Source organism: Mesoplodon densirostris, chromosome 8, assembly GCF_025265405.1.
Source record: "Mesoplodon densirostris isolate mMesDen1 chromosome 8, mMesDen1 primary haplotype, whole genome shotgun sequence".
Classification (NCBI taxonomy): Eukaryota; Metazoa; Chordata; class Mammalia; order Artiodactyla; family Ziphiidae; genus Mesoplodon; species Mesoplodon densirostris.
In genome coordinates this window covers 41,296,861-41,320,092 of record NC_082668.1, presented here as the reverse complement: position 1 = coordinate 41,320,092, position 23,232 = coordinate 41,296,861, and the positions used below count along the sequence as shown (strand labels likewise).

The window sequence follows — 23,232 nt, the reverse complement described above, 5'->3', positions numbered from 1 at the left end:
TGCAATGGATCATGGTCCATCCAAATGGTAGATTATAGGGAGGTTTTAGAAAAATAAGTTTATTAAAGAAATATCAGGGCCTCCCTGGTGGCGCAAGTGGTTGAGAGTCCGCCTGCCGATGCAGGGGATACGGGTTCGTGCCCCGGTCTGGGAGGATCCCATATGCCGCGGAGCGGCTGGACCCATGAGCCATGGCCGCTGAGCCTGCGCGTCCGGAGCCTGTGCTCCGCAACGGGGGAGGCCACAACAGTGAGAGGCCCGCATACCGCAAAAAAAAAAAAAAAAAAAAAAAAGAAATATCAGTGAGACAGAGAGTTGTTTTCTTTACTGAGGAAGGAGGATATACAACTACCCAGTGAGGATATGGTGTGATCCCAACCTCACTTAAATCTGCATATATTTAAATAATATGTATACCAAAATTTTGCCCTCATTTACAGTACTTATGGGAGCTGCTACACAAAAACAAACAAGTGAACAAATACCACCCAGGTTGTATTGTCCAATCTGTTTGGGAAGGGTTGAATTCCTAACCACCCAGCAGCGGTCCTGCAGGACCTCTTAGCCTGTGATGTGCTAACATGCACCATGAACCTCCCAGAGGTGTGTCCTTGAGCAGTACTCGCCTGGTGCTGGACTGGATGTCCTAATGTGTGATTTTTTGCAATGAGTACAACTGGCCCAACAAGTATTATTATTTGTCTCATTTTATCAATGAGAAAAACAAGGTTCAGGGAGATTAAAGAATTAGTCCAAGGCTATATGGCAGACCCAGGTGTGCCAGACTTCACAACCAGCGTGCCTTCCTCTACTCCATGCTGTCTCCTAAGGTAAACAGTGGTGACAAGGTGGCCACAGAGCCTTTATGTGCTGTGTGTCTCCAAGGAGACTCTGCCTGGTTGGCAGGTACAACTCTTGCTTCAGAACTCTTACCTCAGTGACAAACTGATAATCATAAATTGTTCCTTTTTCAGGAAATGGAACAGTTAGTGTTTTTGAAGGTGTTTGCTCGGTACCACTCAGTAATTTAAACCTATTTCGAGTTATTTCTGAAATCGGGCCTTCCATTAGTTCTCGAAGAATCTCATTAAATTTCAACCGATCATCATCTTTACAAGAAGCACCAATGGACCAGATCAATGAAAACAGAAAAATGCCCTGAATTGAAGAGATGAGAAGATAAGAGTGCATTAAAGAATAACTTTAATCTATTCTTGAAGCTTAAATCGTATCAGCCAGATTAATATCTTTGAAAGGAAATGAATAAACTGATATACGGTAGTAGGTTATCTCAGGATTTTGTAATAATTAGTTTTTTTCTATCAAATCACATGTCTTATAAAGTCTTACTATCAGAGAAGATAACACAATACAAAGTATAAATTCTAGGCATAGTAAAACCTTAGAATGATTAGTCTGGTAAATCAGGTGATAATTTAAATATATGGCTGAACTTTGATATTAAAAAGAACACTGAGATAACTTTTTATTAAAGTACAAAAGCATATTTTAATAAAGAATAATCAACCCACTATATATATTTATTAAATTTAAATGTTGATGCAGTGTTTTTTAAAAAGTAGAACAAATTCATATACTTTTATTTACCTGTTGTAATAATTACCTGAGCATTGATTGTATAATTAGAACTGCTAACCTGCAAGCTTTCTTACCAGACTCAGGCAGAGGGAACAGGGGAGACAACAAGACACACCACTCAAATGAGAAAGCCTGTTTGATAGTTTTAAAATCAAATCCCCTTTTTAATGCCAGAGCTAAAACAGTCTTGACTATGCTCATAAAAGTTGTGAACTCTGGCTTCACACTATTCACCTACTCGTAGATTACTCACAGACTATCTCTCTCTGGAAACTGTTTTAAATGAAACTAAAAATTTATTTCATAAAATATATGGAAAAAGTAACTGACTACATTAGAAGTGCTACCATTAGCCAATACATAATTTTTTTATTAAAGAAGATTCAAGGTCTGTTGATAATTTTATTCCTATATTTAAAATGTTTATAGATTATATATTTTCTTGCTCTCCTCATTTCAAATATATATTTATACTCAACACATATATATATTTTAAACATTTATATCTCATGAAAAAGGGGGAAAATTAAGGAGAAAAAGCAATGAATTATAATTTGGAGGTTGAAAGGGAGGTGAATCCTGTTGTCAATGGTCATTGGCATTTTGAGGATTGATCATCTTTGAGACTGGCCAAATGACCCAAGGTAATCAGTAGCAGATCTGTGGGAATCATCGGGCTCCACCCAAACTTCATGATCCAACAGAACTGCCAGTCAAGGAGCTTTCCTACCAGCACCTGGCATTTGGAACGTGACTTTTTCCTCACTGTTCAGCTACCACCCATTGTCCAGACTCCAGTTCTGGGAAAAATGAGGTTAATTAATTAGGAAGCATTGGGGAAAGCAGTGGATGTCTTTCTACTGCAAGACTCAAAGAGAAATGGACCTACCTCAAGTAAAGAGTAAGTTTCTCGATCATTTCTCTCTCCTACTTTGACTTCATCAGCAAAGTCATTCATAAAACAGTCTATCAGATTCATTAGGGAGCGGACTAAGTTTGTATCTGAAGTAGGAGATAATTCCTGAAAAATCAGAGAAAAAAAGTCTATGAAACAATTTAAATGAGGCACTAATTGAAATAGTATCAACTAATTTTTATTGAACTCATTTAGTTCTAACAGCCATAGTATCTATGAAAAGGTACTACTATTATAATTCTAGTTTTATAGGAGGGAAAACTGAGGTACATATTAGTTCCCTAGAGTGAGGCAGCAATGGATGTCCCATCCAGGTGGTGTGTGTTCTTTAATCACTCTTATTCTGATTCTCAAATTTAAAAAACTCATAGTTACAAGTTTAGTTAATTTAATCACAAACATAGATTCTATGTTATACCAATTTCACAAACCAAAACACTAAAAAAAAAAAATCTTTCAGAGCAGGAAATTAATTTGCTTATCTAACATGTTCAATAAATAAAGCCCATTTTAGAATATCTTTATAAGCTACAGCAGTACTCAGAGTAAACTCATTCTTATGAAATATATTTTTAAGCCTTGAAGAGCATAAAATGTTTCTGGAGTGCTGTAAATACTGTGCACTTTATTTCTCTGGGTCTCACCATGAGAATTTATAAAATAAATAATGTTACAGTTCCTATAACCATGCAGCATACAGCAAGTTCTCAATAAACATTTGTCTTCTTCCCTCCAAGCTCTCTTTCAGCCTTTAGAGTTGTATTGCTTCATGGTTAACATGTAAGAATTCACTCTGAAATGGACTCTCTGAAGATTAGAAGCAGGTGATTTGATATTTGGCCACTGTCCCAGTAGAAGCAGGCAGAAGTGACAACTGAGTGTCTGATTAAGGACAGGGACTAAGTGTTACTGCTGCAACCCTAAAATGCAAACAGTTAACTACTACAAATAAGACAGACACGGATTACTACTTAGTAAATAACAGGCATTCATAATCTTTTTAAAATTTATTTTATTGAAGTATAGTTGATTCACCATGTTGTATTAGTTTCTGCTGTACAGCAAAGTGATTTAGTTATACATATATATGATAGTTTGCATCTGCTAATCCCAAATTCCCAATCTATCCCTCTCCTACCCGCCTCAGCCTACACAGATCTGTGGTCTACAGGCATTCATAATTTCTTCAAGAAAGGACAAAAGTGCATAAGTACATTTCAGGAAGTTTATATTAAAAGTGTTTTTTAAAATTCTCATTACAAGAACAAAATTTTACATATGACAGATATTACCTAGACTTTCTGTGGTGATCATTTCACAAAATATACAAATCATTATATTGTACACCTGAAACTAATATACTGTATGTCAATTATACCTCAATTAAAAAAAATTTTTCCCCTATTTGCTATTGAAAAGAGCAGTTCCAGTTATACGGAAAATCCATTTATTTGTAATACCTACCTTCTGTGACAATGCCAGGAGAAAAAAAACCCTATAGCTTATTTAATCTCAATTGATGCATATTTAATTGACTTTGAAACATGATTACTTCATATGTACAACATATTCCGTTGCAGCCAAGTTTCCTGAAAGAGCAGCCTACACTCACCATCAAGTCAGTATCACCCACGTTCCTAACCAACCGCCCTGAAGTACCCTTGCCTCTTCCCTCAAAGTGCTGGGGCCAGGGCTCCCTCATGATCTCTACCGCCAGATCCAAGGGACACATGCCAGCCCTTTCCTTCCTTCACCTGACTCTCAGGAATTCCTGAAAACACTGGCTACTTGCTACTCAAAACCTTCTCCCCATTCCCTTTCTCTAAATTGCTAGTATACCCAGGATTAGAGCCTTTGCTCTTTTTTCCTCTGGATTTGCCTTTAAGTAATCTTCCTTACCATGGTTTTAAATTCCACTTTCCAAATCCGAACACTGAGATAAATACCTGCCTCAAGCTTTTCTATTATATTTCCAACAGCAGGAGAAATCCCAGCCCTGTTTCCCTATATTTGATCCAGAGCAAAGTCATCCTAAAAGACCTTTGGTCCACATCTCCCAAAGCAGAAATTAAGCATCTTTCCCTACAGTTCCCAGCTAGAGGGTGTTTAAGAGCCTCATTGGAACTCCATCAACTCTCAGAGGCAGGAGACATCCATGCTTCCGGAAATTCACGCTGTCACTTCTCTCCCTTCTACCTTTCCCCCATCTCATCCCCAGCGTGTACTAAAAGAAAGAAAAATGAATTTGTTTGCTTTGGGAGCTCTTTCAATTCTTCTACCACAAGCTGGCTTCCCTTTCCGAATCACATTTTTATTAGCTATCCATAGTAATCCCTAAACAATTAGATGCAATCATGCTAAATATAGCAGATTCCTCATTTAGTATGTCTAAAAAGCAGTAATATGTGTTTCTCCATGTGACCCACTATCCAGTTCTTTGGAAGTCATAAACGAGATTACTTTTTTCAATTGTCCTTTTTCTAATTATAAAATAATATATATTTATTCTAAAAGCGTTGGAAAATAAAGAAAAATTTCAAAATGAAAACTATTTTTAAAAACAACAGTTCATCAGAAATGAGAGAGAACTATTTAGAATATTTTCACCCAGGTGTGATTAGGTGGAACTTTGAGTTTGTTTTTTAAGAGAGAAAAGATCCACACATTTTCTCAAACCACAAGATGCTTCATTTAAAATATTTTTTGGAGAACTATGTTAAAGATAAATACCGTATGCTAACACATATATATGGAATATAAGAAAAAAAAAGGTCATGAAGAACCTAGGGGTAAGATGGGAATAAAGACACAGACCTACTAGAGAATGGACTTGAGGATATGGGGAGGGGGAAGGGTAAGCTGTGACAAAGTGAGAGAGTGGCATGGACATATATACACTACCAAACAAAAAACAGATGGCTAGCGGGAAGCAGTCGCATAGCACAGGGAGATCAGCTCGGTGCTTTGTGACCACCTGGATGGGTGGGAAAAGGAGGGTGGGAGGGAGGGAGATGCAAGGGGGAGGAGATATGGGAACATATGTATATGTATAACTGATTCACTTTGTTATAAAGCAGAAACTAACACACCATTGTAAAGCAATTATACTCCAATAAAGATGTAAAAAAATTTTTTTTAACTTTAATAAGAAAAGAGTTTTTAGTCAAACTAGTTAAGAAATTATTTTAATATCTGGTAGTTGGCAATAAAAGTAGACATTAAAATGTATATATATGGCTAATTTGGATTTTCCATTTATTTTTTAAATATTAAAATCTTCATCCCTCTTACCTTTGTATGCTTTCTAATAAATTCGACAGAAACAGGAACCATTCTGTCAAATAAGCCTATTATAAATTCCTTCTGAATAATACTGATCACAGGAGGTAAAAGATTTATCCAAGACAGCATCAGCGGTCTCCAGCCCAGCATATGAGGCTCCATGTAAATCATCCCACATCTGGATACCTGGAAAAACAATCACTGTTTACCTCCAAGGAACTGTTTATAAAAGAAATATGACTTGATACATCTATTTCTTACAACCTTCAGAAAACTCTTGGGGAAAAAAATAGCATACTTTTAGATAATTTCCTGATCTAAATTTTTGTGTACGACTTTACCAAATGGTCCTAGGCAAAGAGGAAAATATGCCTGACACTTATATTTGTCAAGGTAGGTCAACAGACACGGCGGCTCTTGGAGAATCACAGATGGCTGTTAAAATGAACTCTATAAATACTTTTCATCTAGAGTCAAAGTTGCTAAGCAATAGACGCATTTATAACATTTCACATTTATAAGCAGATGTGAAAACTGAGAACTTACAGTGGCAGGAGAAGCAACTTCTAAATCCATTGGTTCAAAAATAAGATTCATTTGTGGTGACATTTGGATAATCTCCCCGCTCATCAGACATAGCTTTTTGTTGTCATCCAGCACAGTGTTCATATTCTCAATCCATACTGCATCTACTGGCCCATCAAAAACTAGCCATTTCCTATCTGGCGTCTGGTTCATGCATAGGGTGAATAAGGGACAAAAATGGTCATGGAAGGGAAAAAGTTCAATAATATTATTTTACAACTTTAAAATGTAACCCCTAAAACTAATTTCACCATCAAAATGTAAAGGCGTCTCTGGAATAAAGTGTGCATACATGTGTGAATATATATATATATTCACTAAAGAAGCCTATATATACCATGGATGAGACAAATATATATAACATTTTAAGATTCCATCTTTTCCAATGTTTCTAAACTCATATATAACATGTTTTAGAGAGTATCATAAGTAAAACAAACATGTAATTGCCAGGGAAAACAATTTTCTTTCAGACTTTCTGACTCTATAGAGATTCTACTTAGTGTTCATACAGATTAATTACTCTTGTGTGTTAAGTCAATTTTTTTGTTCCCTTCACTGAATGAATGAACACCCACATCCTTCTTAGGCTGAACTGTCTCATGGTGGTCCAGGGCATTAATATCAATATAACCTTCACAGTCCCACAATGAGAAACATGAACATATTTACATATTGTCCAGAACACAGTAAATGTTCAACAAATATTAAAAAGTGGCAAGGTATTAGCCAGGGGGAGCAAAAACTGATTCTCTTTTCCAGATCCTTATGAAGCAGCCCTTCTGACGACACAGATGATGCTTTGGTTCCCCTTCAGCAAATGTGAATTTGAGTTGAAGTAATGAAGGATCTGAATCCACCTTAACACATTCTCATTCCCCGGGACCAAAGGCATTAATCCACGAGACAGTGGGCCTGTCTGGGCTCAAGCCACCCATACCCACACTCAGAAGCTAGCTCTGGCCACGCTCAGGAAGCACAGAAGAGCCTGTTATCTCGGAGATCCCCTTCAGAGCAACTTTTCCTCCTGCTGTTGGGTTCCCAGGGCTGCTCATCTTCACTCTGAGAAACACTGCCCTGTAATGGTGAGTTGCTGGGCTGTGCAGCCTGAAAGACCTCACTTTTAATCTGATTCTACTACTTCCCAGCTGTGTGACTTTGGGACAGCTACTTAACTTCCTGGAGACTCAGTATTTACGGGATGTAGCTTCCTGGAAAATATAATGTATACTATGTAGCTAAGTGTAAAATGGGAGATATCTCATGATTATTTCTTTATAAATAATGTAACAGCATACATTATCTGGAGACTTCACATGTTAATCTGGGCCAGAGGACATCCACTGTGACAAGAAAGGATCTGAGACATCAAAGGATCTGGGACATCAATGGTCCCAGACCTCTGCCCGCCCTACCTGTGCCTCCTGATTACTTTATCCAGTAAAGCTGGACACTGGGCAGGATCTCTGGCCCCTGAGAGCCAATCCTTACATTATTCATTGCTCAAGGCCCTTCAGACAATAAAAGCAGAGCTGCAATTTGATGTTTTTGTTATTACACTGACTCATGACTGGCTGGTCCTTAAGCAGGTAAAGAGCACCAAATTTAGGATGCATGGTAGTCAGAATAAAGGAAACATTTATATAAAAAAAGACTTAAAACAAATGTCTGTAGCCTAGGCCCCTTTTCCTGTAAGACTAGCCTTAGCAAGCTGTCTCCATGTAATCACACTCGACGGAGAGCCTGCTAACATATGACAACCAAGTTAACATTTATTGGTCTGTGGACCCTTTTCTGTAACAGTGGGAAGCGGCCACTCAGTAGGGTAAGCCAGAAGTAGGTAAGTTCCCACTCCCCTTCCCAGCAGCCAGCAGCTGGCACACCCTTTACCTCTTCTGCTTTCCACAGGCAGCCGATTCTCTTCCTAACACACTAAAGGGTAAGTGTTGGAATTTGTAAGACATCATTTTATAAAGGTCTGCAATTTCCTCTCAGCGCTGGAGTCTATCTAACAATTAGTGGGTGTGACAGTGACAGCTAGCTGAGCAGCAGGGCACAGGAAGAGCATTACTGAAGGATTGAAAGGATCATGTTATTCAGATGCTCCCTTTCCTGGGTCACTTAGCCTGGAAAAAGAAGATCAGAAGTACTCTCCCCAGTCTTCTTTTCTCCTGCCCTCTCTTCTGTGCATACTGAGGAGAAGATGCCTGCCATCATGATCTCTGGCCTCTCTGCAGGCACTAACAGTGATCTTCACAGAAACACTGCCAGACTGTTCAGTAATGTGTTTTATTTATTTATATATTTTTAAACATCTTTATCAGAGTATAATTGCTATACAATGTAGTGTTAGTTGCTGCTGTATAACAAAGTGAATCAGTTATACATATACATATATCCCCATATCTCCTCCCTCTTGCATCTCCCTCCCACCTTCCCTATCCCACCCCTCTAGATGGTCACAAAGCACGGAGCTGATCTCCTTGTGCTATGTGGCTGCTTCCCACTAGCTAGCTATTTTACATTTGGTAGTGTATATATATCAATGCCACTCTCTCACTTCGTCCCATCTTACCCTTCCCCCTCCCCATGTCCTCAAGCCCATTCTCTACGTCTGTGTCTTTATTCCTCTCCTGCCCCTAGGTCCTTCAGAACTTTTTTTTTTTTTTTAGATTCCATATATATGTGTTAGCATACAGTATTTGTTTTTCTCTTTCTGACATACTTCACTCTGTATGCCAGTCTCTAGGTCCATCCGCCTCACTACAGATAACACAATTTCATTTCTTATAACAGCTGAGTAATATTCCACTGTATATATGTACCACATCTTCTTTATACATTCATCTGTCGATGGGCATTTAGGTTGCTTCCATGACCTGGCTACTGTAAATAGTGCTGCAATGAACATTGGGGTGCATGTGTCTTTCTGCATTATGGTTTTCTCTGGGTATATGCCCAGTAGTAGGATTGCTGGATCATAGGGTAATTCTATTTTTAGTCTTTTAAGGAATTTCCATACTGTTCTCCATAGTGGTTGTATCAATTTACATTCCCACCAACAGTGCAAGAGGGTTCCCTTTTCTCCACACCCTCTCCAGCATTTGTTGTTTGTAGATTTTCTGATGATGCCCATTCTAACTGCTGGGAGGTGATACCTCACTGTAGTTTTGATTTGCATTTCTCTAATAATTAGTGATGTTGAGCAGCTTTTCATGTGCTTCTTGGCCATCTGTATGTCCTCTTTGGAGAACTGTGTATGTAGGTCTTCTGCCCATTTTTGGATTGGGTTATTTGTTTTTTTTAATATTGAGCTGCATGAGCTGTTTCTATATTTTGGAGATTAATCCTTTGTCTGTTGTTTTGTTTGCAAATATTTTCTCCCATTCTGAAGGTTGTCTTTTTGTCTTGTTTATGGTTTCCTTTGTTGTGCAAAAGCTTTGAAGTTTCATTAGGTCTCATTTGTTTATTTTTGGTTTTATTTCCATTACTCTAGGAGGTGGATCAAAAAAGATCTTGCTGTGATTTATGTCAAAGAGTGTTCTGCCTATGTTTTCCTCTAAGAGTTTGATAGTGTCCAGTCTTACATTCAGGTCTCAAATCCATTTTATTTTTGTGTATGGTGTTAGGGAGTGTTCTAATTTCATCCTTTTAAATGTAGCTGTCCAGTTTTACCAGCACCACTTATTGAAGAGACTGCCTTTTCTCCATTGTATATTCTTGCCTCTATTGTCAAAGATAAGGTGCCCATATGTGCGTGGGTTTATCTCTGGGCTTTCTATCCTGTTCCATTAATCTAAATGTCTGTTTTTGTGCCAGTACCATACTCTCTCGATTACTGTAGCTTTGTAGTATAGTCTGAAGTGAGGGAGCCTGATTCCTCTAGCTCCATTTTTCTTTCTCAAGATTGTTTTGGCTATTTGGGGTCTTTTGTATTTCCATAAAAATTGTGAAATTTTTTGTTCTAGTTCTATGAAAAATGCCATTGGTAGTTTGATAGGGATTGCACTGAATCTGTAGATTGCTTTGGGTAGTACAGTCATGTTCACAATGTTGATTCTTCCAATCCAAGAACATGGTATATCTCTCTGTCTGTCTGTATCATCTTTAATTTCTTTCATCGGTGTCTTATAGTTTTCTGCATACAGGTCTCCTTAGGTAGGTTTATTCCTAGGTATTTTATTCTTTCTGTTGCAATGGTAAATGGGAGTGTTTCCTTAATTTATTTTTCAGATTGTTCATTATTAGTGTATAAGAATGCAAGAGATTTCTGTCATTAATTCTGTATTCTGATACTTTACCAAATTCATTGATTATCTCTAGTAGTTTTCTGGTAGCATCTTTAGGATTCTCTTTGTATAGTATCATGTCATCTGCAAACAGTGACATTATTACTTCTTCTTTTCTGATTTGGATTTATTTCTTTTTCTTCTCTAACTGCTGTGGCTAAAAGTTCCAAAACTATGTTGAATAATAGCAGTGAGAGTGGGCAACCTTGTCTTGTTCCTGATCTTAGTGGAAATGGTTTCAGTTTTTCACCATTGAGAATGATGTTGGCTGTGGGTTTGTCATATGTGGGCTTTATTATGTTGAGGTAAGTTCCCTCTGTGCCTACTTTCTGGAGAGTTTTTATCATAAGTCGGTGTTGAATTTTGTCAAAAGCTTTTTCTGCATCTATTGAGATGATCATATGGTTTTTCTCTTTCAGTTTATTAATATGGATTATCACATTGATTGATTTGGGTATACTGAAGAATCCTTACATTCCTGGGATAAACCCCACTTGATCATGGTGCATGATTCTTTTAATGTGCTGCTGGATTCTGTTTGCTAGTATTTTGTTGAGGATTTTTGCATCTATGTTCATCAGTGATATTAGCCTGCAGTTTTCTCTTGTTGTGACATTTTTTCTGGTTCTGGTATCAGGGGGATGGTGGCCTGGTAGAATGAGTTTGGGAGTGTTCTTCCCTCTGGTATATTTTGGAAGAGTTTGAGAAGTATGGGTGTTAGCTCTTTTCTAAATGTTTGATAGAATTCACCTGTGAAGCCATCTGATCCTGGGCTTTTGTTTGCTGGAAGATTCTTAATCACAGTTTCAATTTCAGTGCTTGTGATTGGTCTGTTTATATTTTCTATTTCTTTCTGGTTCAGTTTCAGAAGGTTGTGTTTTTCTAAGAATTTGTCCATTTCTTCCAGGTTGTCTATTTTATTGGCATAGAGCTACTTCTAGTAATCTTTCATGATCCTTTGTATTTCTGCAGTGTCAGTTGTTACTTCTCCTTTTCCATTTCTAAGTCTGTTGATTTGAGTCTTCTCCCTTTTTTTCTTGATGAGTCTGGCTAATAATGATTTATCAATTTTGTTTATCTTTTCAAAGAACCAGCTTTTAGTTTTATTGATCTTTGCTATCATTTCCTTCATTTCTTTTTCATTTATTTCAGATCTGATCTTTATGATTCCTTTCCTTCTTCTAAATTTGGGGATTTTTTGTTCTTCTTTCTCTAATTGCTTTACATGTAAGGTTAGGTTATTTTTTTGAGATGTCTCTTATTTCTTGAGGTAGGATTCTAGTGCTATAAACTTCCCTTTTAGACCTGCTTTTACTGCATCCCATAGGTTTTGGGTCATTCTGTTTTCATTGTCATTTGTTTCTAGGTATATTTTGATTTCCTCTTTGATTTCTTCAGTGATCCCTTGGTTATTTAGTAGTGTTTTGTTTAGCCTCCATATGTTTGTATTTTTTACAGATTTTTTCCTGTAATTGACATCTAGTCTCATAGCATTATGGTCAGAGAAGATACTTGATACGACTTCAATTTTCTTAAATTTACCGAGGCTTGATTTGTGACCCAAGGTATGATCTCTCCTGGGGAATGTTCCATGAGCACTTGAGAAGAAAGTGTATTCTGTTGTTTTTGGATGGAATGTCCTGTAAATGTAAATTAAGTCCACCTTGTTTAATGTATCATTTAAAGCTTGTGTTTCCTTATTTATTTTCATTTTGGATGATCTGCCCATTGGGGAAAGTGGGGTGTTAAAATCCCCTACTATGATTGTGTTACTGTCAATTTCCCCTTTTATGGATGTTAGCATTTGCCTTATGTATTGAGGTGCTCCTATGTTGGGTGCATAAATATTTACAATTGTTATAGCTTCTTCTTGGATGGATCCCTTGATCATTATGTAGTGTCCTTCTTTGTCTCTTATAATAGTCTTTCTTTTAAAGACTATTTTGTCTGATATGAGAATTGCTACTCCAACTTTCGATTTCCATTTGCATGGAATATCTTTTTCCATTCCCTAACTTTCAGTCTGTATGTGTCCCTAGGTCTGAAGTGGGTCTCTTGTAGACAGCATATATAAGGGTCTTGTTTTTGTATCCATTCAGCCAGTCTATGTCTTTTGGTTGGAGCATTTAATCCATTTACACTTAAGGTAGTTATTGACATGTATGGTCCTATTACCATTTTCTTAATTGTTTTGGGTTCGTTTTTGTAGGTCTTTTCCTTCTCTTGTGTTTCTTGCCTAGAGAAGTTCCTTTAGCATTTGTTGTAAAGCTGGCTTGGTGGTGTTGAATTCTCTTAGCTTTTGCTTGTCTGTAAATCTGAATGAGATCATTGCTGGGTAGAGTAACCTTGGTTGTAGGTTTTTCCCTTTCATCACTTTAAATATGTCCTGCCACACCCTTCTGGCTTGCAGAGTTTCTGCTGAAAGATCAGCTGTTAACCTTATGGGGATACACTTGTATGTTACTTGTTGCTTTTCCCTCGCTGCCTTAAAAATATTTTCTTTGTATTTAATTTTTGATACTTTCATTAACCTGTGTCTTGGCGTATTTCTCCTTGGATTTATCCTGTATGGGACTCTCTGCACTTCCTGGACTTGATTGACTATTTCCTTTCCCATGTTACAGAAGTTTTCAACTATAATCTCTTCAAATATTTTCTCAGTCCCTTTCTTTTTCTCTTCTTCTTCTGGGACCCTTATAACTTCAATGTTAGTACGTTTAATGTTGTCCCAGAGGTCGCTGAGAGTGTCCTCAATTCTTTTCATTATTTTTTCTTTATTCTGCTCTGTGGTAGTTATTTCCACTATTTTATCTTTCAGGTCACTTATCCGTTATTCTGCCTCAGTTATTATGCTATTGATTCCTTCTAGAGAATTTTTAATTTCATTTATTCTGTTGTTTATCATTGTTTGTTTGCTCTTTAGTTCTTCTAGGTCCTTGTTAACCTTTCTTGTATTTTCTGCATTCTATTTCCAAGATTTTGCATCATCTTTACTATCATTACTCTGAATTCTTTTTCAGAGAGACTGCCTATTTCCTCTTCATTTTTTTGGTCTGGTGGGTTTTTACCTTGCTCCTTCATCTGCTGTGTGTTTCTCTGTCTTCTCATTTTGCTTAACTTATTGTGTGTGGGGTCTCCTTTTCGCAGGCTGTAGGTTCATAGTTCCTGCTGTTTTTGGTGTCAGCCCCCAGTGGGTAAGGCTGGTTCAATGGGTTGTGTAGGTTTCCTGGTGGAGGGGACTGGTGCCTGTGTTCTGGTGGATGAGGCTGGATCTTGTCTTTCTGGTGGGTAGAACCATGTCCGGTGGTAGTTTTGGGTAACTGTGACCTTATTATGATTTTAGGCAGCCTCTGTGCTAATGGATAGTGTTGTGTTCCTGTCTTGCTAGTTGTTTGGCATGGGGTGCCCAGCACTGTAGCTTGCTGGTCATTGGGTGGAGTTGGGTCTTAGTGTTGAGGTGGAGATCTCTGGGAGAGCTTTTGCCACTTGATATTATGTGGGGCCGGAAGGTATCTGGTGGACCAATGTCCTGAACTCGGCTCTCCCACCTCAGAGGCACAGGCCTGACACCCAGACGGAGCACCAAGACCCTGTCAGCCACATGGGTCAGAAAAAAAGGGAGAAAAAGCCAAAAAGAAAGAAAGAAAAATGTATAAAATAAAATAAAGTTACTAAGGTGAAAAATTTTTTAAATATTAAAAAGAAAGTAATAAAAAGAAAGAAAGAAGAGAGCAACCAAACCAAAAAACAAATCCAGCAATGTAACAAACGTTAAAAACTATACTTAAAAACAAAAAACAAAAACTGGACAGACAGAACCCTAGGACAAATGGTAATAGCAAGGCATATGCCTGGCACAATATTAGATGCTCAAGATACAGGAGTGAACGAGAGAGATGATGCACTTTGGCCTCCTGAAGTTTATATCCAGTTGTATTTATATCAAGCAGGCCATAAAATTTCCTTGTCTCAACTCTCTCATCTGTGGAGGGAGAAGAGACAGGCACCACGCCCCACTCACTGCGCTCAGGGGAAAGCGCTCCGCATCCTCGGCCTCACGAGGGCCTCGCCCCGGCACGTGTAGGGCAAGGGTGGCGTACCTAGTGCCCAGAGGCCTGTCTCCTTGCGGCATCTGGGAGGTAAAGGGGGGCCACTTTAACTCCCAGCGGGAAACTCAGCGCTCCCGCCCCCAGCCGAGGAACCGGCAGTTTAAAGGCCATGGGCACACGGAGGCGAAGGACGCGGGGGCTTGGCTCAGACACTGGCTGGGGCGGCGGCCGGCACCTCAAGGATGTCAGTAATGTGTTTTAAATAAGTACCTTGAGTTACAAATACAAATGTTTACTTGAAACAACTGAAAATAATCATAACTCTCATAGCATTGAAAAGTGTTAGCACTTACCAATGAAGCAGCAAATGCTCTAAAACTGACAGCAAGGACCCCGTCAGACCACTCATGGGACACTGAATCAAACTGCCCATACAGCTGACCCATGGTGACAGACTTAGGATTTAAAACAGTGATCTGAACCTTGTTTTCTTCCATTAATCCCTTAATAGAAAAAAAAAAGAAGATTATTTATTTATTTTAAAGAATACCAATACTGTCATTATTCATGGAAAACATGATTGGGCATGTAGAAAATCCTAAAGACTCTACATGAAAACTACCAGAAGTAAAGAGTTCATTTAACAAGGCTGCAGCAAACAAAGTCATTATACAAAAATTGACTGTATTTTCTATAATGCCAATGAACAACTGAAAAATAAAATTTAAAAATACCATTTACAATAGGATTTAAGAACTCTTAGGATACTTAGGAATAAAGTAGCAAATGTTGGTCAAAAGCATATAATATTTACTATTGATAGATCAACAGGTTACATGTTCTTTTCTGTTTTTCTTTACAAACCTTAAAAATGTTAACACCATTCTAAGCTCACTGGTATCACAAAAACAGGCTTTGGGCTGAAGTTGGCCCATGGGCTGTAATTGGTTGATTCTTACTACAAAACATTCTCTGAGATAAAATCAAACGATTTAAATATAGGCAAATATGTACCATTCTCACGTTGTGAAAAAAATAATATTGGTAAGCTGATAGTTTCCACCAGAACCTTGAAGGCTGGCATATGGAATTAATAAGAGATGTTAATACCCTTGGGGCATAGGCTTTTTTATGTTTTTAATTAAGAGACTTTATTTTTTTAGAGTAGCTTTGGGTTTACAGAAAAATTGAACAGAAAATATAGAGAGATTCACATATATTCCCTCCATCTTCCCACCCCCCACACACAGTTTCCCCTACTGTTAAAGCCTTGCATTGGTGTGGCACATTGTTATGATTCCTCAATTCCTCAGTTCCTCTGCTGATATGGATTCATTATTCTTAACTAAAGCCCATGGTTTACATTAAGGTTTACTCTTTGTGTTGGACACTTCTATGGATTTTGCCAAATACATAATGTCATGTATCCACCATTACAATATATACAGAATAGTTCCCCTGCCCTAAAAATCACCTGTGCTCTACTTATTCACAATCATTTCTTTTTTATATAACATAACAAGTTCAACTTACAACAGAACAAGTTCAACTCTTTCCCACACTGCTTTCTGCCCACCACCACTGGAGTTTGGGACATGAAGTACCAAACTGAAGAAAACATGTTGCAATAATAATGTGAAGCAGTAAAAAAAAAAAAAAAAAAAAAGCTCAAGGTCTGTGTTTTCTTCTCTGTGCCCAGGAAGGGATTAACGATGTGTCATCCTTAATTCAGAAGCATGGGAAAGTTCTATCATCTTAGTCAGAACAAAGTTGCTGCCATTAAAGCAAGGTGTTTGTCCCAAATGCAACAAAGCTAGTGTGAAGCTACAGCTTGCAAGCAGTGGCTATGGAGCCTTGCCCCTTTTACATTACCACAAAGTCACTCTTAGAATTTCCTGATAATGAATCACTTTTGGGCTTTATATTGGACCAGAATACATGCTCATACCTTCAACTTCTTTAATCTTTGAGTGGCACCACAGTTGGGTCTTTTAGAGACTTATTTTTTATAGCAAAAAATTCGCCCCTATAACAATAAAACAACAAAACAGGAAAAATGCAAACAAAAACTGAGGAAAGCAAGGCAGGAAGGATAAAGGGAAAGGAAGGGAGGCGAAGAAAGGAAACAGCATGAAAGGATACAACCATAAAGGAACAGATAACAGAAATAAGTACATATCAATTTGTTTAATAATAAATACAATCGAATTAAAATTCCCCTATGAGAAGATAAAGGCCATCAAATTGGAGAAAATAAAAGTTAAAACTAATTACTCTCCATAAAAAAGTAAATCACAGTGACAGCCAGAGTCACAATTAAAGACATGGGCAAGTATATATGCAAGGAGAATACAGGGGTTGCAATACTGAAATTAGACACAGGGGGATTCAAGGCAAATAATACAAGTAGATAATTTTATACTGGCTGAAGGGAGGCTCCACAATGAAGATGTAATGATCAAAAATCCCATTTGGCTACCAACACTGAAATATATGAAGCAAGAACTATTTGAAATACAAGGATAAGTAGACAGAAATGCAGTATTAGTTGGAGAATTTAAAACAGCCTCACTCCTTTAGCCTATCAAAGTAGACCAAACTGAGATGTGTGGGACAGGAATTTTGAATAATATAATCATCATTAGTTACTATACTTACATATGCATGTATTATATAATGCATGCACACGCTCACACGTGCACACTCACACACACACACACACACGCACTTCAGTTCAGTACCACTAGCAGCCACTAACAAGTTTGTGTTACAAATCTAAACACCAAGAAAATAAAAACTACTCTCCTAAGAAAGTATAAAAGGGAAAATTGTCAGGTTTTTTCATGTTTTCAGACTTTTTTCTACAATGAACGTGTTACCTTTATGATTAAACTTTTTTAAAAAAGAAACAAAAGGGCTTGAGGCAAATCTGTGGCATACCCTTTGTATACTGAACTTCCTACTTGCTTTGTATTACTTTTCTAATTTTATTTCCTCTGTATTTTCATAAGTTTAAGTTGCTGCATTAAAGTACCCTTTTAAATAACCATACATTCTATCTTGCACAAAGCTGATTATCAATAAATTAACACATTAATAACACACTTACCTTTTCACATAGATCATTTAGTGCTCCAGCTAAGACACGATATGCACTGGTTTTTCCTCCAAATGGTTCTCCAACAATCATAAAGCCATGACGCACAATCATCATTTCATATATCTGAAGAATCTTCTCAGAAAAGAATCTGGTCATTTGCAAATTCATGGAGTCACAGTTGTCTTTGATGGCTCCCAGCAAATCATTGTAATCTGGTTTTGGTAATTTCACCCCAGGAAACAAATCTGAAGTAATTCCCTAATGATAGATGATTTGGGGATTTACATTATCTATCTATACATTCTCATATTCTCTGTTGCTATATATATATATATATGTACGTATATGTGTATATGTATATATACATGTGTATATATACATATATAGAGAGAGACATATAGACATACATAAACTTGATAAAATTTCTCACATCCTTGTATTTAACATTGATGGAAATAGAGCCATTGAGTAATAGTCCAGTATTTTTAACAGCTTCATAGAGGTATGATTGACATACAATGAACTGTTTATATTTAAAGGGTACAATTTGATAAGTGAAACCACCAACTCAATGAAGATAGTCAACATACCAATCACAGCCACAAGTCTCCGTGTGGCCTTTTCTCCTCTCCTTGCCACCTCCTATCTCCATCCCCAGACAACCAACAAACAATGATTTGCTTTCTGTTACTATTTTTACTTGCATTATCTAGAATTTATTATGGGTGAAATTACACATTACATGTACTACTTTATTTTTTGTCTGGCTTCTTTCACTTGGCCTAAAGATTTGGAAATTTACACCTTTCACAGCATATATCAATAGTCCACTGTATTGAAGTAGTCCACTGTATTGAGGTGCCAGTTTTTAAATCCATTTTCCTGTTGATGGACATTTTCATTGTTTCCAGTTTGGGAAATAAATAAAGCTACTATAAACATGTGTATACAAGTCCTTGTATGGACAAATGCTTTAATTTCTCTCGGGTGAATAATGAGGAGTGGAATACCTGGATAGTACGGTGAGTGTGTATTTACCATTTTAAGAAACTGTCTGCTTTCCAAGGTTGTTGTATTATTATATTACATTCTCCCAAGCAGTGTATGAGAGTTTCAATATTTGGTATGGTCAGTCTTCTTAATTTTAGCCATAGTAACAAGTAACAGTATCTTGTTGTGGCTTCAATTTGCATTTCCCAAAGATTAACATTTTTGCATGTGCTTGTGTGCCATATGTATATCTTCTTTAGTGAAATGTCTGTTCAAATCTTTTGCCTATTTTTAATCAGTTTATTTTCTTCATGGTAAGTTTTGACCATTCTTTAAATATTCTGCATATAAGTCCTTCATCATACATCTAATATGCAAATTTTTTTCTAGTCTCTAACTTGTCTTTCATTCTCTTACCAGTGTATTTCAAAGAGCACAGTTTTAAATTTTGATGAGTCTATTTTATGAATTTATTGTTTCATGCATTGTGCTTTCGGTGTTGTGTTTAAGAAATTTTTGCCTATTCCAAATTCACAAGGGATTTCTCTTGTTTTCCTCCAGAGATGTTGCAGTTTTACATCTTTTTAAGTTAAAAAGTTAGAGGATGAACACGATCTGATTTGAAGGCTTATTACAAAGATGGGGTCACATTAGTATAAAAATACACAAATGTATCAATGGAACAGAACAGGGAGACCAGAAATATATCCACACACATGTGAACAACTCATTCTCAACAAAGACTCAAAGGCAATCCCGTAGAGAAAAGATTAAAAAAATAGTCTTGAACAAATTATGCTAGAGTACCTGGATTTGTCAAAATACTGAACTTCCGTCCATGCCTCATACCATATAAAAAAATTAGTTTGATGGTATTTTAATCATTGTAGTGGGTAGTATATTTTAATCATTGTAGTGGGTAGTATGTTAATCAGCTTAGCGTCCCTCAAAAATGTATGTGCACCTGGAACCTCAGAATGTCACCTTATTTGGAAATAAGATCTTTGCAGATGTAATTAGATAAGATGAGATCATACTGGAGCTCAACTCCAGTGACTGGTGTCTTTATAACAGAAAGGAGAGGAAGACACAGACACAATGACACCCAGGGAAAAAGGCCATTTAGTGGTGGGGACAGAGACTGAAGTAATGACAAGCCGAGGAACATCAAAGATCACCAGTAGCCATCAGAAGCCAAGAAGAAACAAGGAAGGATTCTTTCCTAAAGCCTTCAGAGGGAACCAACACCTTATTTCAGACTTTTATCCTCCAGAACTGTGAGAAAATCAATTTCTATTGTTTTAAGCCACCAAGCTCGTGGTACTTTGTTATGGCAGCTTTAGGAAACGAATACAATCATATAATGTATGATTGGAAAGAATTATACTTCCATATTTAATGTATATGAGTATATAGAGTTAATTCAAGGTCTAAGAAACATTCCTTTATAAACTGCTAAGGCTTTTTCATAAGTATTATAGCAACCTATGTGAGAAATACAACTATTCATTTTACTCTGAAGATAAAAGTGAAAATTCAGAAGAGCTTAATATGAAAGCATACACTCAAGCTATACCTTAGAACTGACAAACTATCAGTTTAATCACCCCTAAATTTAATCCTTTAAATACTGTTATGGATAAACTGATCCCAGTTCACTGGAGCAGTAAGTTTCCTTGGGGCAAAGGAGAGAAAAAGGCAATGCAGTAGGGTCTTTTAAGATCACTCTGCAGCTTAGCTGAGTGGCTGGAATCCCCTTCTCCCTCATATACTGGCCATGAATACAAGTTACTTATGATCTCTGTGCCGTAGGTACACCACGTGTAAAATGGGGATAACACTAGCACCTGCCCCGTGGGCTGCTTATGAGTATTAAATAAGTTGCTATTCATAAAACTCTTAGAACAAGGTCTGGTCCATTGTGAATGCATAGTGTCTGCTAAGTAAACAAAAATATCTTCTCAGATTGTTCAAATTATTTATGGTTAACCTTGAAAGAAGCAGATGATTCCAGATCATATCTGGTAGTCAGTAGTTCTCAACAAAGACCAGTTCCCTTCACTCTCCTGCCAGGTAGAGAGTTGGGAATATGTGGAGCTGTCCTTCTGGTTCTCACACTGGGAGAGTCCAGAGACACTGGGGGAGGAGGGATGCCAAGTGTTCTGCAGCGAATGGGACAGTCTCTCACAATACGGAACTGTCCTATTTGAAAATGCCAGTTACGCTCCATTTAAGAAATATTGTTCTTAATATTATTCAATAAATGTTCACTGAATGAATACACAGCTGCATGAGAATACAACTAGGTGAGGTATACTTCCACATTATAAAAATAAATATAGCTTTTACTCCTGGATAATCTGTACAGTGTACTAGTACCAAAGAAACTGAGGGAAATTTTTAAGAAGAAAATTTGAACCTATTCCTTGTAGATTTGATCTTCAAAACATTAGCACTGTCAACTCTAAATACTAAGGGAAGTCCCTTTCAGAGTGAAGAAAGATGGTTGCTATGGATAGCTAATGACACTGGACCACACTACAGTGGCAGTGTCACTTCTCCGCCCTTCCCATGACAGCCTTACGACTTCAGTCTTTACACTTTGGAAGCTAACTGCCCATACCTCAAGGCAGCACAAGAGAGAGCAACATCTACCATGTGTCAGCAGCCTGCTCCCAAGCCCTCCCCCAGTTTCTTCTACCTGAGAATGGGAAAAGGAAAAGGATGACATCACATGACAAAACAGGAACTTTAACCATCATTCTAATAGTTCTTCTCAACTACTTATAATTTAAGTTTTAAAATACAACAAGATTATTAAGCCTAGTTCTTAAATTATCCTGAAAAAAGAATTTCATAAAAGCCATTGTACTCTTCTAAAGAAATTAAGCTTTTTTTTTTATTTCTCCAATCATTAATTTGACAAACATTTACCAAGTATCCATTCTGTGCAAGGGATTCAGTGATGTGTTAGACAAATTACTTTCCTCCACGGAGGATATTTTGGTGAAATTTATAAGCAAACATGTTTTGTAACTTTTGTGTACTTATTATATTCTGCAGAAAAGGTACAACTTAAAAATCCCAAGTTGTTAAAAGTTATCCAAAACAACAAAGCTAGCTAAACACACTTCAAATAAAACAGAATGATCTATGTTTCTCTGTGTCATATCATCGTTTTCTATAGTGGAAGTTTCTCAAAGGGTGTTGCAACCATGGACGCTTGATAAATACATTAGAAGAGTTTTGATACATTGTAATAATAAATGTTCTTACCTCAAAGAGTGGTAAATCATGGGATAAAAATTTTGGTAGATTTACATCAATAATAGATCTAAGCAGAAGAATTTCTTCATTTTCATTTGGATATCTCAGCTGAAAGAAAATATGCTCATAATGCTATCTGCAGCTATTAACTGCACCCCCTACATGTTCACACACACACACACAAACACCAGGCCCCAGAGGCAAATTTATACCCATGCAAAAATGTTGTTCTTACTTATTTTCATTTAATTGGACTGTTATTAACTTTAGAAACTGATGGTTATACTTGTTGAGTTTTCTACCAGTTTATAATGAACACCTAAGTTGAACTAACTACGTTTTCACAGATGCCCTGGGTAAAAAGCTACTGGCCATGAATTCCATATAGTTTGGGAGCTGCCATTGCCTCTATATTGGGTAAGAGCTTGCTTGTCCTATGCATTCAAGACCAGCAGTGGGTTGGTAAAGTGAAAATAATCATTAAAAATGGGCAATCATTTTTAAAAGATGCACTTACATTTAAAACATATAAACATTCACTCACTCTGCCCATATTTTGGTGCCAAGGTCTTTTTTCTGAGGGTAGAGCTCTGGACCATTTTTCTTGTTGGAAAAAAAACGCATCAATCATGAATCATCTGCTCTGTCCAGTTTTGTTGTGTTTTGGTTTTGTTTTTTAAAGATGATCATGCTCTTCAAAGATACTTGGGAGACAATCTAAGTGTAGCATCCTTAAGATTTTTAAGGTTTTTTCCCAGTTTTATCTACTTTTCTTATCCATACCTAATTCAAAGTCATTTTTTAAGCATTTCATCTTTACTGAGTCTTTCTTAAACAATGAACTTAGTTTTCATAAAAACAAAACTCTTCTTTTCATGCTCATATACCAATTTCATTGACAATTAATTAAATGACATAACGACAGTAACATGTCCGACTGGCTTCAGAAAGTTTTGGAAACGAGCCACCTGACTCTGGGTGAGGAACAGTTCATCTGATAGAAAGTGGGAGGGCAGAGCAGCGCGCTGCCTGCTGGCTGCATGCTTACTACCAGCGTGCTTGAATGTGATCCCCAGGCAGAGTGGAGAGGGCTCGTTAATACACTAAGTCACTTAAGTAGAAGGTGCTTCAGGCTCGTTAATACACTAAGTCACT

General features: G+C 37.2%; 1 protein-coding gene across 1 annotated transcript in view; it reads right to left on the bottom strand.

Annotated features, from left to right (window-relative positions):
- Nucleotides 1-23,232, bottom strand: part of DNAH7 (dynein axonemal heavy chain 7) — a 243,777-nt gene that overhangs the window by 113,181 nt on the left and 107,364 nt on the right. The window contains exons 28-34 of the mRNA XM_060105782.1: nucleotides 22,087-22,185; nucleotides 17,830-18,078; nucleotides 15,074-15,223; nucleotides 6,344-6,526; nucleotides 5,807-5,983; nucleotides 2,489-2,620; nucleotides 934-1,158 (exon numbers count right to left, since the gene is read on the bottom strand). Coding sequence (XP_059961765.1) covers nucleotides 934-1,158; nucleotides 2,489-2,620; nucleotides 5,807-5,983; nucleotides 6,344-6,526; nucleotides 15,074-15,223; nucleotides 17,830-18,078; nucleotides 22,087-22,185 — 1,215 coding nt within the window. The remainder of the gene's footprint in view (nucleotides 1-933; nucleotides 1,159-2,488; nucleotides 2,621-5,806; nucleotides 5,984-6,343; nucleotides 6,527-15,073; nucleotides 15,224-17,829; nucleotides 18,079-22,086; nucleotides 22,186-23,232) is intronic.